The 22,877-nt window shown below is 45.9% G+C and overlaps 1 protein-coding gene across 1 annotated transcript in view; it reads left to right on the top strand.

Moving 5' to 3' along the window:
* Positions 1–22,877, top strand: part of LOC124622400 (myrosinase 1-like) — a 107,268-nt gene that overhangs the window by 74,863 nt on the left and 9,528 nt on the right. The window contains exon 8 of the mRNA XM_047148088.1: positions 15,594–15,742. Coding sequence (XP_047004044.1) covers positions 15,594–15,742 — 149 coding nt within the window. The remainder of the gene's footprint in view (positions 1–15,593; positions 15,743–22,877) is intronic.

Raw genomic sequence — 22,877 nt, 5'->3', positions numbered from 1 at the left:
AGAATACTGAAATCATCCGGGTTCGTGTTCACAGCTCCCTTAATGAGTGGGTTGTCACGATCCGTCCATACGATTTCCAAACAGTAGTCAAAACTTCTCACAGTTTGTCCGAGAAATACATAAAATATTTTTGCGGTATTTATAATAATCATTGCACAGAGGTATTCCTGCTTTAGTGTCAGTGCTGACTTAAAAAAAATCTTATCGTTGGAAGTGCATAAAACCGGGACAATATCTGCTGAACTTAGGTAACTTACAGACAATGCTGGCAACATAAAACAGTCAGGGTGTAAAATCCGATACTATTACTTTAAAATGACCGTAATTTAAAGCTGTCGGCTCAGTACTTCACCTTATCTTTCCATTTGAAAAGAAACTGTAAGACTTAGTTTTGTGGAATGAATCTCGTGCTGAAATTAGACTTTTTGCTAAACGCACCCACCACTGCACGCTGCACTGTAGTATTTGCCGTATGAGAGCACTACATCCAGGTTAAGACTTATTCGACGCGTAGTGATAATTAAGGAAATAGTTTCTTACGACATATTCCGTAATGTGAAAATCTGTTCGTGGCAAAAACAATTTTTTTAATTATTTCGTAAACTGTTCAGTCGGCTGCACGTACTCTTCAACAAATAATCAAATAGGAAACGATAACTACCTCTGGTTAATAACGGTACATATCCGCATTTGGTCGTGCAAATTACATTCCGGGCTATCTAAAGATCACTACACGGAATTGTAGATATGATCATTTACGTAAAGTTCCCCAATGCTTGTCCAGCACCAGCATATCCTCTAATACGTTTAACTCCAAAGAAACGTTGCGTACTAACGTTCATTCCTCAATTCCGTAATGCACATTAAAATGTTACTTATTGGATGAACCACATATTTTCGTTCACTTTTGTAAACAGCCAGGCTCCCTTACATGCGGTTTTTTTTCTGTAACAGTCTGTGTGTAATAATAAGTCTATTCTGTGACACCGTAGTGGAGATTTGTCGATAATCAGCGATACTGAAATGGCCTGTTCCTGAAACATAATAGAGTAGGGAAAAATGTTCTCATGTATCTGAAAAGGAGCGCGAGTCAGACTCAGTTACCGTGCCTCTCTTTCCTGGTTTGTCATAGCTTGCAGACATGCTGTGTACGTTGCGTTACAATGTTTTTGTTTGCTGGTTTTAGAGTAATTAGATGTAGTATCTGTTAACAACTTTTGTAATTATTTAAGTTTACCTCCTTCGAATTTTTTTTTTTTCCCTCCCAAAGGATTCAGGTGAAGTCGACAGATCGTTGTCAACAGACTTTGTACTTGTCCATAGCAGTCAGCAACCATGAGATAAAAGCCCGATCGTTTTAATTTATTTTGCAATCATTCCATGCAAAGGATCCCATCATTCGTCTCCTAATAATGATGCTGTCGGTATTTACCCATCTCAGACGCTGGTCCCATGTTCAGTAATTTGATGGTTACCTATCTTACAGTGAAGCGTTGATCTTCAGGATGGTTATAAAAATAACTAAAACTTAAGCAAAAATGTGAGGTGCAACGCGTCAACATGTCGCGGATACCAGCTGCTCTCTCTATACTAAGGTAACAAAGGGGTCGCAACCTCACTGTTTCGGTGTATTAGATGTAGGTGACATCCATGAAAATGAGTCACTACATCGAAAGTGACAGGCGAACGTAAGATTCCCGCTATCACGTGCTAGATGTTGTGTGAGGTTCCGTTGCCAAGTCTCGGATAGTACTGTAGAAAGGTTGGAACAGTTACTTTAGCGCAGAGTGGAAACTGTGTATTACATACTCTGCCTCATCCCTTCTTACCCCTGTTGTTGTAGTAGCACTCTTCACAGCAGAAGTCGTCGACGTCCATCAACTCGCGAGGACTACTAATTCCTCTTTGAACATCTCGATGGAGAGCAACCTGCGATATGTGATTCCGACAGGCACATTATGAAAATTTTACTGTCAAATTGACGTGAGAAATTGGGAAACTAGACGACAAGAGTATAGCGGTATCGCTTGCTGCTAAATACGCGTGGTTTGTGGCTCAGCAACAAGAACAGGTGGCAGTTGCTGCTGAAAATACACACACATCTTAGCAAACAATGTTGCTGACAATATCGAGTGGTGGCGGGAATTGGTAGGGAAACCACTTGCTGAGTACTCCCAGGAACGAAGGTTAGTATGTAATAAGTGGGAAACTTACACTTGGACTGACCTACCCTTCTCTCTAACACGAAACTCTTCTCGCAACACCCGCCCCATCCGCCTCTATCTGAGTACCACACACCACTCAGAAACGTGGGTTATTACATACAGACTCAAACTAAAAGGTGTCCTATGAACGGAGAAACTTTTGAAATGCCGGTCATTCCTGTTCTAGTTAAGCTGGCAGCGCAGGCGAATGCACGATTTTCATCTCTTTTCTTAGTGGTTAGCGACTGAGCGCTTCACGACGGAACAGTGTGTTACCCTAGTGAAAACGTATTACACTTGTGGTCAATTTTGTCCAGAGACCGTTCACAAACTCCGTGGAAAGTATTGCCAACGTAATGTACCGTTTAAGTCCACTGTTATGGGACTGGTTGCTAAATCTGAGAAATCCATTTAGATTGTGGACAATAAAACCTCGGGGTGTCATGCGCGGAAAAAGCGCCATCGTAAGTAATAGCATTAATTCAAGTCTGGTGAAACCCATTCGCTGAATATCCCAAAAACTAGATATTCCCAGAACCAGAAAGTAACGAATTCTGAAACTCGGTCTGCACTTTTGAGCCTACAAAACCCAACTGCATTTGCATTCAAATACAGAAATATGTAAACAGACAGAGTACGGCACTACGGTCGGCAACGCCTATTAAGACAACAAGTGTCTGGCGCTCTTGTTAGATCGATTACTGCTGCTACAATGGTAGGTTATCAACATTTAAGTGAGTTTGAACGCGGTGTTATAGTCGGCGCTCCGGCGACGGGGTACAGCACCTCCGAGGTAGCGATGAAGTCGGGATTTTCCAGTACGACGGAAGCCAAACGACCATGAAAAACGCTGAGCATTTGCCCATTGGATGCTTACTAATCAAAGAGAGGACAAGAATTACATCAAGAAAATAATGTGCAATACAATGCAAACTTTCTGTAGAATGACTTCGCACATAAGCAGATTTGCAGGACTTAGGGCGCAGAAAATACTCGAGTAAATATGGAATAGCCATTACATCCATATCGACTAAGCTGGTAGTGTGAATTCGGTCCGAGGGCGTCATTGGGCCGTACTACTTCTTCGAAGATGGTGACGGATATGCAGTAACAGAGGACGGCGAACGCTACCGCAATATGTTAAAGGAGTTTTTGTGGCCTGAGATGGACCTTCCGAATGCTGAAGAGGTCTGATTTCTACAAGATTGCGACAGTCGACCTGTTACAAGAGAGATTCTCCAGCGAGGTGAGTCCTCGCAACAGTGACGTGAAATGGCGACTTAGATCTTGTGATTTGATACCACGTGATTTCTTTCTGAGGGAGTATTTAAAAAAAATCTCGTGTGCACGCCAACAAACTACGATCACACTCAGAGCTCCAGAGCGAAATGTAGCATGTGATTTCAGAACTAATGGTGCGAGTATACCGAAAAGTTGCGGATGACAGTATCAAAAGAACTAGACTGTGACTGCGCCGTGGTGATGGGCATCCGAGTAATATCATATTTCATACCTAATCACAGGTAGCATATACTGCAATACAAGTAAATTGTTACGTAAATTGTAGGTGGAGGGGGAGAAATGAAAGGAAAGGAAAGGAACTATTGATGTCTACTGCACCGTGACATAATGCGGAATCAGCAGCGATAAGCTAAAATGTGTTCCAGACCAGGTGCAACACAAGTGGTGATTCAATATTGCATGTATATTTCAAATAATTAGCTTATGTCTGCTTATATTTTTTATCACATAGCGGAGATGCCGAGTCGCAGATAGGCACAACAAAGAGATTGTCAGAAAACTAACTTTTAGCCGACAAAGACTTCGTCGAAGACAGAACATACACATTCATACTCACTCAAAAGCAACGAACACTCACGTGACCGTAGTCCCTGGCTGCTGTCATGTGTGTGTGAGGTGTGATGTGTGTGTGTGTGTGTGTGTGTGTGTTCTGTCTCAGACGAAGGCCTTGTTGATCGAAAGCTCATTGTCTGACAATCATTTTGTTGTGCCTGTCTGCAACACAGCACCTCCGCCATTTCGTAAGTAGCAACTACCCTTTTCATATGCTACGAGATAAGATACAGCCAAAAGCCTTCCTTACATTTGGTAACTGCTGTACAACTCTCGGCCACATGAAAACTGCCAATGCCGTCGTCCCTGCGTCACAAACTGTACCCGTACACACATCACGCAATTCCAGTACAGGAGAGGACATTTTCATTTAAAGTGGTTACCTGCTAACGGCGAATAAGTACCACATTGCAGTGCCTGTATTGTTAAGAAGAACGATGCAGTGTTCCTTCCGACATGCATCCACATCTACTTCTACATAGATATTCTACAATCCATGATCGGTGCGTGACGGAGGGTGTTCCGTACCACTATTAGCCATTTCTTTTTCTGTTCTACTCGCAAACTGAGCGAGGGAAAAACGACTGTCTACACGCCTCCGTATGATTCCTAATTTCTCGTATCATATCTTCGTGGCCCTTACGCACAATGAATGGTGGAGGCAGTAGAACTGTTGTGCAGTCAATTCCAAATGCCGTTCTCTAAATTTTCTCAGTAGTGTTCCTCAAAAAGAATGTCGCCTTCCCTCCAGGGAACGTATCAGTAACAAATCTAGCGCCGGCCGCGGTGGCCGAGCGGTTCTAGGCGCTTCAGTCCGGAACCGCGCGACTGCTACGGTCGCAGGTTCGAATCCTGCCTCGGGTATGGATGTGTGTGATGTCCTTAGGTTAGTTAGGTTTAAGTAGTTCTAAGTTCTAGGGGACTGATGACCTCAGATGTTAAGTCCTATAGCGCTCAGAGCCATTTGAACAAATCTAGCAGCCGGCCTCTGAATTGCTCCGATGTCTTTCTTTAATCAGACCTGGTACGGATGCCAAACACTCAAGCAGTACTCACGAACAGGTGCCATTAGCATGCGAGTTTCTTTACAGTCTAACCACGTTGCCCTACAAATCTTCCAATAAACCGGAGTCGACCATTTGCCTCCACTCCCAAAATCATCACATGCACGTTTAATTTCATATCATTTTGCAACGTTACACCCATATATTTAAACGACAGGACTGTGTCCAGCCTGCAGTCATGGACTGTGAGGCTGGTCCCGGCGGAGGTTCGAGTCCTCCCTCGGGCATGGGTGTGTGTGTTTGTCCTTAGGATAATTTAGGTTAAGTAGTGTGTAAGCTTAGGGACTGATGACCTTAGCAGTTAAGTCCCGTAAGATTTCACACACATTTGAACAGTGTCCAGCAGGACACTGCTAATGGTGTAAAAACATTACGTGTTTGTTTTTCCTACTCATCCACATTAACTAAAATTTTCTACATTTAGAGCTAGCTGCCATGAGTCACATCAACTTCATGTTTTGTCTAAGTCATCTTGTCTTCTCCTACAGTCACTCAACTTTGATACCATCCCCGCCGGCCGGTGTGGCCAAGCGGTTAAAGGCGCTACAGTCTGGAACCGCGTGACCGCTACGGTCGCAGGTTCGAATCCTGCCTCGGGTATGGCTGTGTGTGATGTCCTTAGGTTAGTTAGGTTTAAGTAGTTCTAAGTTCTAGGGGACTGATGACCTTAGAAGTTAAGTCCCATAGTGCTCAGAGCCATTTGAACCATTTTGATACCATCCCCTACACCACAACATCATCAGCAGACTACCGCTGATTGCTGCCCACCTTGCCTGCCAAATCATTTATGTATATACACAATAAGAGTGGTCCTAACACACTTCCCTGGGAGCACTCCTGAGGATAAGCTTGTCTCATGAACACTCGCCGTCGAGGATACATACTGGCTTCTATAGTTTAAGAAGTCTTCGAGCCACTCACATATCTGTGAACCTATTCCATATCCTCGTACCTTCTTTAACAGCCTGCAGTGGAGCATTATGACAAAAGTTTTCTGGAAATCTAGAAATATGGAATGTGCCTGTTGCCCTTTATCAAAACGTTCAAATGGGTGTGAATTCCTAAGGGAGCAAATTGCTTAGGTCATCGGTCCCTAGACTTACACACTACTTAAACTAACTTACGCGAAGAACAACACACACACCCATGCCCGACGGAGGACTCGGACCTCCGACGCGAGGAGCTGCGCAGTCCGTGACGTAACGCCTCAAACCGCGCGGCTGCCCTTTATCCATAGTTCGAAGTATATCATGTGACAAAAGTGCAAATTCTGTTTCATAAAGCGGATCCTTTCTGAAAACATGCTAATTCGTGGACATAAACTTCTCGGTCTCAAGAAAATTTATATTCGATCTGCGAATGAGTTCAATGAGCCTGCAGCAAACCGATGTTACAGATATTGCTCTCTAATTTTTGCAGGTCTCTTTTTTTTTTTTTTTTTTGCCCGTCTTATATACAGGGGTCAGCTGCGCTTTTTTCCAGTCTCTGTGGGCTTGGCGCTGGGCGAGAGATTCGCGATAAATTCATGCTAGGTAAGGGGACGATGTCGTAGAGCGTTCGTTGAAAAACCGAACTGGAATTCCATGCGGACCTGGTGACTTATTTATTTTCAAACCTATCACTTGTTTCTGTACGCCAGGATACTTATTGCTATGCCGTCCACACTGGAGTCTGTTCGATGGTCAAACAACGGTATGTTTGCACTTTCCTCCCGCTTGAACGTTTTCTTGAATGTGAAATTTAAAACTTTTGTTTTCGTTTTATGTCTTCAACTGTCACACCAGACTGGTCAACAAGTGACTGGATGGAAGCCTTAGACCCACCTAGCGATTTTACATAGGACCAGAATTTCCTCGGGTTCTCTGACAGATGTTTCGCTAAGGTATGGCGGTGGTGACTGTTGTGTGTCTCGCGCACAGAACTTTTCACAGACCCACGAATCTCTGCTAACCCTTGCTTTTCGTCCTTTGTGCGTTCTCTCTTGAAACGAGAGAGCAACAGCCTCTGCTCCCTCTGCATTTTCCGAATCTCGTTATGAAACCATGGTGGGTCTTTTCCATTCTTTATCCACTTACTGGGTACACCATTCTCCAGATCACGATTTACAGTCTGCTTAATCTTTGTCCATAATTCCTCTACGTCCATTCCACTGTAACTAAGTGAAGTCAGTTGACTGTCTAATTGAGATGCTGACAACTGCTTATCTGCTCTTTTTAGCGGAAACACTCTCCATGCCTTCTCGACTAAGTTTCGTAACCATAGTTGCTATAATGACATCATGATCAGTGATCCCCGTTTGTATACTGGCGTTTTCGATAAGGTCCGGCCTGTTTGTACAAGGTATAAGATATTTTCACTGTTTGTGGGCTGCCGAACTAGCTGCTCAAGACAGTTTTCAGAAAAATATGTTCAAAGTACTTCGTACGATTGCCTGTCTGTACCCCTGCAATGAACCCGTAGACATCCCAGTCTATACTCGATAGCTTAAAGTCGCCTCCAACTACCATTGAATGAGTTCGGTATTTATGAGCTGCCACATCGGTCAGCCAGTCACCCAGCCACCCAGTCAGCCAGTCTTTGAATGACTCTAGAACTGTCCCAGCAGAATTGCGGACCTCAATAGAGACAACACTTTTGTCAACAGCAATGGACACTCCCCCTCCTATGACCCCTAAGCTGTCTTTCCGAAATACGTTCCATGACTTGCTAAATATCTCAGAGCTTTCCACTTCGTGTATCAGTCAGCTTTCAGTCCCGAGAATAATTTGAGCGTGAGAACATTTCCGGATGGAAGTAAATTCAGGAACTGTTACGAATATTTAGACAATTTACTGATAAAATTTTTACAGTTTAATTTTCTTTACTCTTGAGTATGGTCTGACTTCCCCTGCTGCGTAATGACTGGCAAGTGTTCATCAGAGTACCTTAAACTATCGCCTAGACTAAAAACAAAAACCATGTGCACTTCACAAGTACTCTGCTACCTGAGTAGCTGCTCGTTTTATGTAGCGCGCCCTTAATCTATCAAAGGGAGTTCTACAAATCCTCGCCCGATAATACAGGTCTAGACCTCTGCAGCCGACCATCCAGAGTTGATGAGTGCTTTGGCTCCAAACCACAGGATCGCCGCTCTACTCTGGTAACAACGCTCCATTCTGCGAGCTCTGCTTGCACCTTACATCTCAGGGCAGTAGTCTTCACCACTTCCACCAGTCGCTGTATGAACTGTCGACAGCCCAGGTGTCGTAGGTGCAACGTGAGTCACACATTACAGATGACTGCACCCTGCGCGCCCGATAGCTGCAGGAGAGGTCGCACATCTCGGATGAGCCACTCCCGCCCCCGCCGGCCGCGGTGTAGCGGTTCTAGGCGCTCAGTCCGGAGCTGCGCGACTGCTACGGTCGCAGGTTCGAATCCTGCCTCTGGCATGGATGTGTGTGATGTCCTTAGGTTAGTTAGGTTTAAGTAGTTCTACGTTCTAGGGGACTGATGACCATAGATGTTAAGTCCCATAGTGGTCAGAGCCATTTGAACCACTCCGCCCCCCCCCCCCTCCTCCCCCTCACTTTCGGCACACATACCGACTGCTCATTGGATTTCTTTCCAGCCCTGAACGCTATCTCCCAAAGGGACTCCATAACGCACCTAAAGTGGAGCTCCTAATAGCTAGTACCGGTAAATCCCTGCCTTCCCGAACCCTGCTGGAGGAGCAGCGACCTGTCCAATCACATGGTGAATTGGCGAGGTCACCCGTCCAGTCTCTACACGGGCCGGCCGCATCAAGTGACGCAAATGCGTTACCACCCGCCACTTGTTCTGCTGTGAGGGCAGACCCACCGTGTCGGGGACTTTATGAGGTGCCTCGGCAGCAGAGTCCACGAGCGAAACAAACGACAGCTTTGCGCCCCTGCAATGCGCCAGATTATCTGCCACCGCTACGTCCCAAGGCAGCAGGCTGAAGGTGGCTGACCGTAGCCAAATGAGCATTCAGCTGTTCGTGAACAGTGGCGACTTCCTCTTGGGTCTGCGCACAGCTTTGATACATCCTACCCATCATAGCAAGACTAACCGAAGAAGTAAACCTTAAAATCAGACATAATGCTAAACACGCAACTTGCTACCCTTCTGATGTGACAGCAATTGACGCTAATGCACAATGAGATATGTAGCTGACTGTTCATAAGAAATGAAAACTGCACTAGAGGCTGCCTGAGTTTACATGCATGCGTGCTCAAAGCAATAGACACTACGCCGACTACAGCTGTTACGAAACCTGTGAAATGTATTCACAGCTGCGAATACGAACAACCGTCATCTGTGTATGGAAGACACTACAGCTGTTACGAAACCCATGAAATGTATTCAGAGCTGCGAATATGAACAACCGTCATCTGTGTATGGACGACACTACAGCTGTTACGGAACCCGTGAAATGTATTCACAGCTGCGAATATGAACAACCGTCATCTGTGTATGGACGACACTACAGCTGTTACGAAACCCGTGAAATGTATTCACAGCTGCGAATACGAACAACCGTCATCTGTGTATGGACGACACTACAGCTGTTACGAAACCCGTGAAATGTATTCACAGCTGCGAATACGAACAACCGTCATCTGTGTATGGACGACACTACAGCTGTTACGAAACCCGTGAAATGTATTCACAGCTGCGAATACGAACAACCGTCATCTGTGTATGGACGACACGACAATGAAAATTTGTGCCAGACCGGGACTCGAACACAGATAACCCGCATTAGGCGAACCGTCGGCTAACTACTCTGGCTATCCATGCATGACTCACAGCCAGACTCAACGCCCATGTGTTGTCGTTCCCTGTGTCACAACCTGTACTCATAGACACATTACGTAATTCCCACGCAGGGGAGGACATTTTAATTGAAAATCACTGCTTGGTAGCAGCGGGTAAATACGATATTACAGTGCCTGTGTTGCTAAGAAGAACGCTGCAATGTTCCTTCCAGCATGCATACACGTCCAAAGGAGCGAACACTGCGGCGACTACAGCCGTTATGAAAACCATGAAACGTATTCCCAGTTACCAATACGAATAACTGTGAGCTGTATAAGGGAATAATGACAATGAATATTTGTGCCGGATCGAGACTCGAACCGGATTTCCCGTTTTACACGAGCGGTCATCTTATCCGCTTTTGTTAAATGTTTTTTTTATTATTATTGTAATGGAAAAGAAAAGGGAGGTACACTCCGAGTGAAAAAAGTAAGCAGTCACTCCACTAGCAGTTTGCAACTAGGGCCCTCGTCTTTGCCTGGTCATCCCAGCGTGTCCTCTCACATCTTTTGTTGGGTACCGTTGTTTGTTCCAAAATCATCTGCATTTCAACACGTTCATCGTCTCTCGCAATGAATGATCCAGCTACACGGCAGACTGTGTAGTGCACTCCAGAGGTAGTTCGAAAACTAATGTCTATAGTTGGACTTCCTAACAATGGTACAATGCCGTTCCTTCATGTAGTTCCAGAAATCGAGTACATCCTTTGGGCCATCACTGAATAAGTAATGGACTGCATGGCCTCGAACCAACGAGACGGCGTTGCTTCTGGTCCTCAGACAGTATGTTTCGTCTGGGTGAAAAAGACTTTGACTGGTGACATGTGTCAGTGTTACCGTCAGTAGGAAAGCCAACACTGGTTTGACGAATCACAGCCTCTGCTCAGATAAGGCGGCATCCGTCTGTGTCAGTCACATTGCACTGCCATGTGGATCTTATGTAGCTGTATCTGTGTGATGTGTTTCATGTTGACTGTCACGTATCAATTGGACCGGACATGAGAGGCGAGTAAGGCTGTGTGAACTGTCTGCCACACGATACGCCATTGCACGATGGGGTATATCGTTTCCACCACATTCGGTTGCCGTATGCATTGCATGACGCAGTAGATCTCCATCGCCGTCGCCGAAGTTGGAGCCAGTAAAGCGTCGCGTGTGTAACTGAGTTCCAAATAATGACCGCCAAGGTAGAAGAACGGTGCTGGGATGTTTTGCAGTGACGCTAGGGACGCGAGAGAGGCTGGCGCCAAAGCTGCACACAGCAAGCTCGTGAGGATGGTGGGACAGCAGAACCCTAAATGTGAACTAACAAACATGGTCACCGTCCTATCGCAAACGTTTACCAGCCCTAGTCTTCCCCTGTCCTTGGGGAAGGTGAAGTTGCCGAGAGTCGCCATAATGCTGGAAGTGCCTGTGCGGCAGGCAGGGTGGGCGACGCTAGGTAAACATTGCCATACCGTGTTTTTTGGAGGATGTTCGAAGTCTGCAGGTGGTGATTTGCTATCCATGCTCTAATTTGGTGCAGGAAGCGTTGTCGGCTGGGGTGGCCGAGCGGTTCTAGGCACTACAGTCTGGAACCGCGTGACCGCTACGGTCGCAGGTTGGAATCCTGCCTCGGGCATGGATGTGTGTGATGTCCTTAGGTTAGTTAGGTTTAAGTAGTTCTGAGATCTAGGGGACTGATGACCTCAGAAGTTAAGTCCCAAAGTGCTCAGAGCCGTTTGAACCATTTTTGCAGGAAGCGCCTTCAATTTCGGGTCTTCGTACGGCGTACATCTTTCATCTAAACCCAAGCACCTCATCTGGTCACTGATACGTAATGGGGTGACACTGTCAGATGGTAATCCCGTCCAGATTCGCATGGCTAGTGACTTTCCACGTTAAATAGACCACCAGGGGCAGCCCCGTATATCGTCATCCATTCCATGGCGTCCCTCATATCATCACCGCTGCAAAGTACCAGCATCAAGTCGTTCACATATGCGGTGCATCGGAACGTCGCAGCAACGAACTTTCTTCCAGCCAGCAGGCCGCATACCAAGGATTCAACGGCCAACGCTTATAATATCGTCGATAATGGGCAGCTTAGGCGCACCAAGCGGCGAATCTGGATGGCTGCTGTTAAACGTCCGTTAACGGGCACCTTTGATGACGCATTGCGCAGTAGGCGCACACCACTTCGATAAAGCAGTGTGGATGCCCATGCTCCAGAGAACTGCGGTCAAGAATGAGTGGTCAACTCGGTCAGATGCTTGACCAAAGTCGCCAGTGGTGTCAGCTCCCTGTATCGGCACATAGCTGCAGGTATGTTGTGTCGACCCCGCCCACCCCACCTCCAACGATGCTTAATCCTGCGGAATTACATACTGTATTGTACTCCTAAAACGCTTAACCGTTAACCTGAAAGTTTCATGTTGCTCTTCAGCAGCGTCAAGCGCCTGTAATCGTGGATACGGGATTCTTCTTCGGTTTATAAACAGGCGTTATTACTCCTTCTAAGAAGTTTAGAGGTAGTGATAGATCTGTAGACATCAATTCTTGGCAAATCTTTGTCCAGCATGGCACCAACAGCTGCTTGAAGGCCCAATAAAACTGCAACGGGAAGCCGTCTGGTCCCGAGCCGGTTCAAAATGGTTCAAATGGCTCTGAGCACTATGGGACTTAACTTCTGAGGTCATCAGTCCCCTAGAACTTAGAACTACTTAAACCTAACTAACCTAAGGACATCACACACAGCCATACCCGAGGCAGGATTCGAACCTGCGACCCTAGCAGTCGCGCGGTTCCGGACTGAAGCGCCTAGAACCACTCGGCCACAACGGCCGGCCGCAGATGACCAGTGGCTTCTTCTTCCACAGGGGACGTCTGCGCCACTATGATTTAGTAGACGAGGACGACTGTCTCCTCCGCCAGTGGCGCCGATGCTCCGGCCGGTGTTCGCGTCAGCCGGCGTCGAATACATTGACCACAGTCAGAACACTTGCGTGATTGGCCATCGTATATTACTAACGCGTGGCAAACACCGATGCTCAGGTAGGAACGGGACGTGTTTCTTCAGTTCGATTTTTAGTTGACGGCACCATTATACACCCTACAAAACCCAAACGTTTCTCGGGCACATTGCTGATCACGCTGCCGTACGGTCGGGAAGCTGCACGTACGACGCCGGTTGGCACCTCAAAGGGGAGTTGAAAGACTCTGAATGTGCGCGAGCCCAGGCCCGCGTCGTCCGCTGTGGCCGCCCTCGTGTGACGAATGGAGTGTTACAACTCAAATGAGTTCGCGCATTGGTTCACCAAAGTTGTGCACAACTCGGCATTTGTCATCTTGATGTAAACGACGCTAGCCGTAACTGAAAGGTGGATGCCCACGATGTGCATAGGATCCAGGAGGAGACCGTCTCGAAGGAATCGTTCGACGTCATGCGCGCGTGGTCTGGCGTGATCCTGTTGAAAAGTGACTTGGATCGTTGTGCAGTATTTAGGACGTGTGCCTAGCGACTCGCGACGGCCACTCGAAGTAAACAGGTGTCCGCGCGCAGCTCCGCTAACCGCACGCAAACAGACGTCCGCTCCCCAACGCTGCTAAGTGTGGCCTGTTGGCTACCCGTGCACGACTTAGCTGCACTCGTGGACACATTATGAAGTCCCATACAGGAGAGGACACTTTAACTGAAAGTCGCTGCCTGATAACGGCGGATAAATATGATATTGCAATACCTGTGTTGTTAACAACAACGTTGCAACGTTCCTTCCGAGATGCACGCATGTCCGAAGAAACATTGCATCGTTCTTCTTAACAAAACAGACACTACAGTTTCGTATCGTCGTTAATTTGGAACGCTATGACTGAACAGGGTTGAATGGAATGGAAAGAGGCTAAAACACTTTTAAAAAAGTGCCAGAATAAAAATCTAAGTACACTACTGGCCATTAAAATTGCTACACCAAGAAGAAATACAGATATAAACGGGCATTCATTGGACAAATATATTATACTAGAACTGACATGTAATTACATATTCACGCAATTTGGCTGCATGGATCCTGAGCCATCAGTACCCAGAACAACCACCTCTGGCCGTAATGACGACCTTGATAAGCCTGGGCATTGAGTCAAACAGAGCTTGGATGGCGTGTACAGGTACAGCTGCCCATGCACCTTCAACACCATACCACAGTTCATCATGAGTAGTGACTAGCGTATTGTGACGAGCTAGTTGCTCGGCCACCATTGACCAGACGTTTTCAATTGGTGAGAGATCTGGAGAATGTGCTGGCCAGGGCAGCAGTCGAACATTTTCTGTATCCAGAAAGGCCCGAACAGGACCTGCAACATGTGGTCGTGCATTATCGTGCAGAAATGTAGGGTTTCGTAGGGATCGAATGAAGGGTCGAGCCACGGACCGTAACACATCTGCAATCTAACGTCCACTGTTCAAAGTGCCGTCAATGCGAACAAGAGGTGACCGAGACGTGTAACCAATGGCACCCCATACCATCACGCTGGGTGATACGCCAGTATGGCGATGACGAATACACGCTTCAGACATGCGTTCAACGCGATGTCGCCAAACACGGATGCGACCATCATGATGCTGTAAACAGAACGAACCTGGATTCATCCGAAAAAATGACGTTTTGCCATTCGTGCACCCAGGTTCGTCGTTGAGTGCACCACCGCAGGCGCTCCTGTGTGTCATGCAGCGTCAAGGGTAACCACAGGCATGGTCTCCGAGCTGATAGTCCATGCTGCTGCAAACGTCGTCGAACTGTTAGTGCAGATCGTTGTTGCCTTGCAAACGTCCCAATCTGTTGAATCAGGGATAGAGACGTGGCGGCACGATCCGTTACAGCATGCGGATAAAATGACTATCATCTCGACTGCTAGTGATACCAGGCTCTTGGGATCCAGCACAATCGCGATAGGCTACAATCCGACCTTTATCAAAGTCGGAAACGTGATGGTTCGCATTTCTCCTCCATACACGAGGCATCACAACAACATTTTACCACGGAACGCCGGTCAACTGCTGTTTGTGTATGAGAGGACGGCTGGAAACTTTGCTCATGTCAGCACGTTGTAGGTGTCGCCACCGGCGGCAACATTGTGTGAATGCTCTGAAAAGCTAATCATTTGCATATCACAGCATCTTCTTCCTGTCGGTTAAATTTCGCGTCTGTAGCACGTCATCTTCGAAGTGTAGCTATTTTAATGGCCAGTAGTGTATATTATTGGGATGTACACCAAAGGACGCCGTTCTATCAGAGGATTACAAAATTGTAATTGTTTCCTATAAGCCTTTGCGGATAAAAGATGTTTCTTACTTACAACACACATTAATAAAGCTGGGTATAATTTCTAAGACAGGAACCAAATACAAAAAACTTTAACCATAGGGAGAAAACTGATAAAGTAAATGTAAGAAAAGGGCGTGATATGAAAAAAGACAAACAGTATCAGGTAATTTTGTGTAGTGGTGGAAAATGTATCTTATGTTGCTTCAGAACTGAATTTTGTTGCATAAGACGTATGAAAATGCGGTGAGTTACGTAGCATTGTATCACACAGTAATTTTATTTATTGTAATCTTGCACTTACGCTTCAGCCAAATGTTCGCTAGTCCCTCCTGAATGTTTCTCACCCTGTCGCAGGGACGGCGGACTTCTTCGGGCTGAACCACTACACCAGCTACCCCACCACCGAGGGCGTCAGCGGCTCCAACCCGTCCATGGAGCTAGACGCCGGCGCCGTGGCCGGCGACTACACGGACTATCCGCTCGCTGCCTCTTCCTGGCTCAGGGTCCGTACTCTACCATAAGTCTACACCTACACCCCTGTCGAAATCTTTCCTTACTGTCTCTCCATTGTGTCAGGCGTCGACGTTGTGTCCGCTTTGGACTCCTTAGGTCGCTTCCGACGGAAATAACGCAAAATAAATGTTGAATAGCAGCGAGACACAGATCTCTCGGGCGATTTAAGTTTTTCTAACAGTATCTGAAGCAGGCAAAAAGCAATACAAACGTCTCAAAAATGAGATCGACAGGAAGTGCAAAATGGCTAAGCAGGAATGGCTAGAAGTCAAATGTAAGGATGTAGAGGCATATATTACTAGGTGTACGACAGATAATGCCTACAGGAAAATTAAAGAGACCTTTGGAGAAAAGAGAACCATTTGTACGAATAGCAAGAGGTCAGGTGGAAAATCAGTTCTAAGCAAAGAAGGGAAAGCAGAAAGATGGAAGGAGTATATAGAGGCTCTATACAAGGGAGATGTACGGATATTACGGAAATCGAAGAGGACGTAAGTAAAGATGATATGGGAGATAGGATACTGCTTGAAGAATGAGACAGAGCACTGAAAGACCTAAGTCGAAACAAGGCCCCGGGAGTAGACAACATTCCATTACAACTACTGATAGCATTCGGAGAGCCAACCCTGACAAAATTCTACCATGTGGTGAGCAAGATGTATGAGACAGGCGAAATACCCTAAGACTTCAAGAAGAACATAATAATTCAAATCCCAAAGAAAACAGGTGATGGCATGTGTGAAAATTACCGAACTATCAGCTTAATAAGTCACGGTTGCAAAATAGTATCACGAATTCTTTACAGACGAATGGAAAAAAGTGGTAGAAGCCGACCTTAGTTTGTATTCAGTAGAAATGTAGGAACACGTGAGGCAATACTGACACTACGTCTCCTCTTAGAAGACAGGTAAACATATGTTTCTAGCATTTGCAGACTCAGAGAAAACTTTTGACAATTTTGACTGGCAGACTCTCTTTCAAATTCTGAAGGTGGCAAGGGGTCAAATACAGGGAACGAAGGGCTATTTACAATTTGTACACAAACCAGATAACAGTTATAAAACTCGGGGGGCATGAAAGGGAAGTAGTAGTTGGGAAGGGAGTGAGACAGGGTTGTAGCCTATCCCCGATGTTATTCAATCTGTATATTGAGCAAGCAGTGAAGGAAACAAAATAAATTGGGCTAGAAATTAAAAACCCTGGAGGAGAAATAAAAACTTTGAAGTTTGCCATTGATATTGTAATTCTGTCAGAGACAGCAGAGGACCAGGAAGAGCAGTTGAAAGGAACAGGCAGTATGTTGAAAGGATATAAGATGAACATCAACATAAACAAAACAAGGATAATGGAGTGTAGTCTGATTAAATCAAGTGATGCAGAGGGAATTAGATTAGGAAATGAGACAATTAAAGTAGTAGACGAGTTTTTCTATTTGAGGAGCAAAATAACTGATGATGGTCGCAGTAGAGAGGATATGAAATGTAGACTGGCTATGGCAAGAAAAGCGTTTCTGAAGAAGTCTTTTCTAAAATTATTTGTATGGAGTGTAGCGATGTATGCATGTGAAACATGGACGATAAACAGCTTAGACCAGAAGAGAATAGGTGGTGCTACAGAAGAATGCTGAATATTAGAGGGATACATCGCGTAACTAATGAAGAGGTACTGAGTAGAATTGAGGAGAAAAGGAATTTGTGGCACAACTTGACTAGAGGAAAGGATAGGTTGGTATGACATGTTCTGAGGCATGAAGGGATCACCAATTTAGTACTGGAGGGCAGCGTGGAGGGTAAAAATCGTAGAGGGAGACCAAGAGATGAAACACTAAGCAGATTCAGAAAGATGTAGGGTGCAGTAGTAACTTGGAGATGAAGAAGCTTGCACAGGATAGAGTAGCATGGAGAGCTGCATCAAACCAATCTCTGGACTGAAGACCACAACAACAACAACAACAACGGTATCTATGAGTCTTATGCAGCTTTCATTGCTTAATATACAGAAACGTTTCAGTAAATAAGATATTTGGAAAATCAAACAAGTTTACATTGACTAAAGGCACCCAGATCAGCATCCCTTGCTTCTTTTATACTAGTTACTGTCTCTTCAGTTCACAATCTACAGCAGTTAGGTAAGGAATACAGACGAATTATTTATCGACCTTGCAGGCAAATAATATTAGAGAAGAATTACTCCACTTAAAAAATTTGAGTACTGGATGAAAACTACTAAAATTTGCAGAAGAAAAGCAGGAATACAGGCTAACATGAAATTGTCAGCTGAACTCCGGTGTTAATGCAATTTACCTCCTTTTGCGCAAGATAAATTACACAGCAATAAAATGCAGTTCGCAATTTTTTTGGAGACTCATTATAGTGCTTGTAAATGTATAACTTTGGTCTCTTTTACTTCAAAGGAGATTTTCCGACGACGTAAATATTAGAAAAATCAAAAGCAAAATTCGTTATATTGAGAACGAATAGCAAAACTTCACCTATGTCATATCATTAAAGAATAAGTATTGTTACTCTTCAACATACTTCTTAGCGTAATGCGACTTCCTGACAAACTGTAAGTGAGATTCTCTCCTGGACATACGAATTCTTGCTAAAGGTATCGCTCAGATAATTTAAGTAATAAAGAAAAAAAGCACAGTATGGTAATAGCATAACGGCTTTGCCGCACTGGTAACACTGGTTCCCGTCATTTCACGGAAGTTAAGCGCTGTCGGGCTGGGCTGGCACTTGAATGGGTGGCCATCCAGTATGGCGAGCGCTGTTGGTAAGAGCAGTGCACTCAGCCCTTGTGAGACAAACTGAGGAGCTGCTTGGTTGAGAAGTAGCGGCTCCGGTCTCATAAACTGACATACGGCCGGGAGAGAGGTGTACTGACCACATGCCCCTCCATATCCACTTCCAGCGACGCCTGTGAATTGGGTGCCTATTCTGTATCTTTCCGCCATTGTGCCCATTTCGGTACTCAACAGCACCGAACGGTCTAGTACTCGAATTAAAGTCTCTGCGTTATTCAGTATGCATTTCGGTAGCGATACCGTTCGGGCCTAGAGAACCGAAGCGCTGTTGTCGGTTCGTATCGCGCAAGCCAATCAAAAGCAAGCGGCCACAGATCCGCGCATGCGCACTGCAGTGCGCACAGAGCCACCACCACAAAGCGGTTAGCAGACGACACAGGCGCGCTATTCTTCCAAGTACTGAAAATTGCGTTTACGTTGCCATAACGCATGACGCCGCATTACATCGAGCTGACGTGCCCGCCATCATCGCCCTTGCCTCCTCCTTAACAGTATCAGGCGCAGTATATCTATTTCCATGATTCTCAGCTGAAATGCATAAAATTTTTTACAGTTTCTCTGACCGCATGTTTCCAAGCATGCATAACAACGATAGCGTACTTGACTGTATTCTGCAGATTGTAAATGCAGCATTATATCATCTTATTTTCTGAAACGTAAAATTCAAAACACGATGCCAGTGTGAATGAGTTAGGAATAGTGTGTAGTACCACATTGTACTAATACATCTATAAAAACACCCGAAAAACTGATTCTGAGAGTTTCAAAGAATAGGAAGATAAACAGAATGTGGTTATAACACGCTCCTAGATATCCAGATGATTAAGCAGCCCACTTCCCTATATGATGAGTCAACTGTTTGGGTCTTAAAAACAAAATTGACAAAAAAAACGCATTTTCGAGAGTTCCTGCAGTTCGTTGAACTTTATAACATGCATCTCATGAATGAAAATGTTTCGTATATGGTGCTAAAGTCTGACAATATTACGGCAGAGATCTTTCATCTCCGTCTACAGTGGTTGAGGATTCGATCGCAGATAAATACTTGTTACAAGCAAGATTATGAAGATGACTGCTTCTAGTTACTTTCCCAGTAATTTAAGTTGTGCTCTTAGATTTCTGTCTAACCGCATACTCGGAAGTCGCTACATATTCGGAAAAAATGGTGAATTATTTCTGACAAGAAAAAATACACTCCTGGAAATGGAAAAAAGAACACATTGACACCGGTGTGTCAGACCCACCATACTTGCTCCGGACACTGCGAGAGGGCTGTACAAGCAATGATCACACGCACGTCACAGCGGACACACCAGGAACCGCGGTGTTGGCCGTCGAATGGCGCTAGCTGCGCAGCATTTGTGCACCGCCGCCGTCAGTGTCAGCCAGTTTGCCGTAGCATACGGAGCTCCATCGCAGTCTTAAACACTGGTAGCATGCCGCGACAGCGTGGACGTGAACCGTATGTGCAGTTGACGGACTTTGAGCGAGGGCGTATAGTGGGCATGCGGGAGGCCGGGTGGACGTACCGCCGAATTGCTCAACACGTGGGGCGTGAGGTCTCCACAGTACATCGATGTTGTCGCCAGTGGTCGGCGGAAGGTGCACGTGCCCGTCGACCTGGGACCGGACCGCAGCGACGCACGGATGCACGCCAAGACCGTAGGATCCTACGCAGTGCCGTAGGGGACCGCACCACCACTTCCCAGCAAATTAGGGACACTGTTGCTCCTGGGGTATCGGCGAGGACCATTCGCAACCGTCTCCATGAAGCTGGGCTACGGTCCCGCACACAGTTAGGCCGTCTTCCGCTCACGCCCCAACATCGTGCAGCCCGCCTCCAGTGGTGTCGCGACAGGCGTGAATGGAGGGACGAATGGAGACGTGTCGTCTTCAGCGATGAGAGTCGCTTCTGCCTTGGTGCCAATGATGGTCGTATGCGTGTTTGGCGCCGTGCAGGTGAGCGCCACAATCAGGACTGCATACGACCGAGGCACACAGGGCCAACACCCGGCATCATGGTGTGGGGAGCGATCTCCAACACTGGCCGTACACCACTGGTGATCGTCGAGGGGACACTGAATAGTGCACGGTACATCCAAACCGTCATCGAACCCATCGTTCTACCATCCCTAGACCGGCAAGGGAACTTGCTGTTCCAACAGGACAATGCACGTCCGCATGTATCCCGTGCCACCCAACGTGCTCTAGAAGGTGTAAGTCAACTACCCTGGCCAGCAAGATCTCCGGATCTGTCCCCCATTGAGCATGTTTGGGACTGGATGAAGCGTCGTCTCACGCGGTCTGCACGTCCAGCACGAACGCTGGTCCAACTGAGGCGCCAGGTGGAAATGGCATGGCAAGCCGTTCCACAGGACTACATCCAGCATCTCTACGATCGTCTCCATGGGAGAATAGCAGCCTGCATTGCTGCGAAAGGTGGATATACACTGTACTAGTGCCGGCATTGTGCATGCTCTGTTGCCTGTGTCTATGTGCCTGTGGTTCTGTCAGTGTGATCATGTGATGTATCTGACCCCATGAATGTGTCAATAAAGTTTCCCCTTCCAGGGACAATGAATTCACGGTGTTCTTATTTCAATTTCCAGGAGTGTATAAAGGTCACTGTCGGCTGCTTCACTCACAGCAATTTCATCTCCAACAATTTCATATTTCGTATTTTAAACACGCAGAAATCACGAAATCATTACTGAAGAAGTGCGCTCTTACATGTACGTAATAACGAATACTGCAGAAAAAACTTACACGAATGACAATGCCTCAGAACGTGTCGCATATATGAATAGGAAGAAAAAAACTTTTGCATCTACGAACCCATGTCCTTTCGTATCGCAGTCCCGCGCGCTAACCACTTGGCCACGCCAACCAACAGACACGTAGTGGTCAATTCATGTTGTATTGTGCAGAGGGACGTAGGCTGACTTCGTTGCCAAACGGTGCTGCTTAAGTCATAAATGCGTGATAGTTTGGAAGGTTTCCAATATCAGGCTTCACATATTTGCTTTCTATTGTTACTTTAAAGTTGTAAACACGTTTCGATAGTTACTAACTAACCCAATTGTGGGGAAAAGTACACAAAGGCACTAGTAACGTCAGTTCACACTCATGTAATAAACGTAAGCAGAGCCGATGTCTTGATATTTAATTATGTTTAAACTCTTATTTGCATAAAGATAACACGTATTTTGAGAAAATATTGACCGAAAAGTTTTGTTTTTTTGGCTGTAATCATTCACAGTAACAACCTAACCTAACCATATTTCTAACAAAGGAAAATAGTCAATTATGAACTCACTTTCCAACCGGACGCGTCCTCTGGCGATTCTTTAGTAACACAATCACTAAATCCAAAGCTAAAACCTCTAAATATGTTTAAAATAACAAATTATAGGTGTACATAAACCACAGCTCACTGATCGACAGTGCCAGACCGAAATCCAAAACCTCTCGGTACAATTGTCTTAAAATCGGTGGGAGGACCGTCCGGTAACAAATCTCAGAAGCTTACTGAATAGGATATTTCGATAAAGAACCGAAAATGACGTCACTACCGAGACTAACCTACTACACCGATCGGCATGAACGATACAGAATAGGGCCGTGAGGATGACATGGCGGCCGGTCGGTACCGTTGGACCTGTTTGGGCGGAGTTTAAGTTTTACTGTAGTAGCATTCGCTGAGGATCCCGTCGCTCGGCACTGATGTCACAGAATCACCATGTACACCGGCCGATGGTCGCGGTCACGATGTTCAACACACCACTGTAGTCTAGCGCGTTGCTGGGAAGACTGGAACCAGCGCTCTGGCCCCGTTGGACAGTGATAAGGAAGATGGGCGTTAAGCGTTTTAAAAGACATTTTGCCGTTCGCGTCAAGTGATTCAAGTAAGCATCAACGTCATATGAGACCTGCTACTTCTGAAACCGACTAGAAAGTCTTCATCTCTTCATCAGCACAGTCGATACTTATGAAAGCCCTGCATGTGCCTAATGCTGTCATGCGGTAATTAAAGTCAGCCGAAGTTTAAACGCTTCACATACGTGACTTAAGAAAAAAATGGTTCAAATGGCTCTGAGCACTATGGGACTCAACTGCTGCGGTCATAAGTCCCCTAGAACTTAGAACTGCTTAAACCTAACTAACCTAAGGACATCACACACATCCATGCCCGAGGCAGGATTCGAACCTGCGACCGTAACGGTCGTGCGGTTCCAGACTGTAGCGCCTTTAGCCGCTCGGCCACGTGACTTAAGATTACTTTCTTTCGATTGAAAACTAGCGACCTGTTCAATCTA

Source organism: Schistocerca americana, chromosome 7 (assembly GCF_021461395.2).
Source record: "Schistocerca americana isolate TAMUIC-IGC-003095 chromosome 7, iqSchAmer2.1, whole genome shotgun sequence".
Lineage (NCBI taxonomy): Eukaryota > Metazoa > Arthropoda > Insecta > Orthoptera > Acrididae > Schistocerca > Schistocerca americana.
Note: the sequence above shows the minus strand (reverse complement) of the source record. Positions and strands in the feature narration are given on the sequence as shown.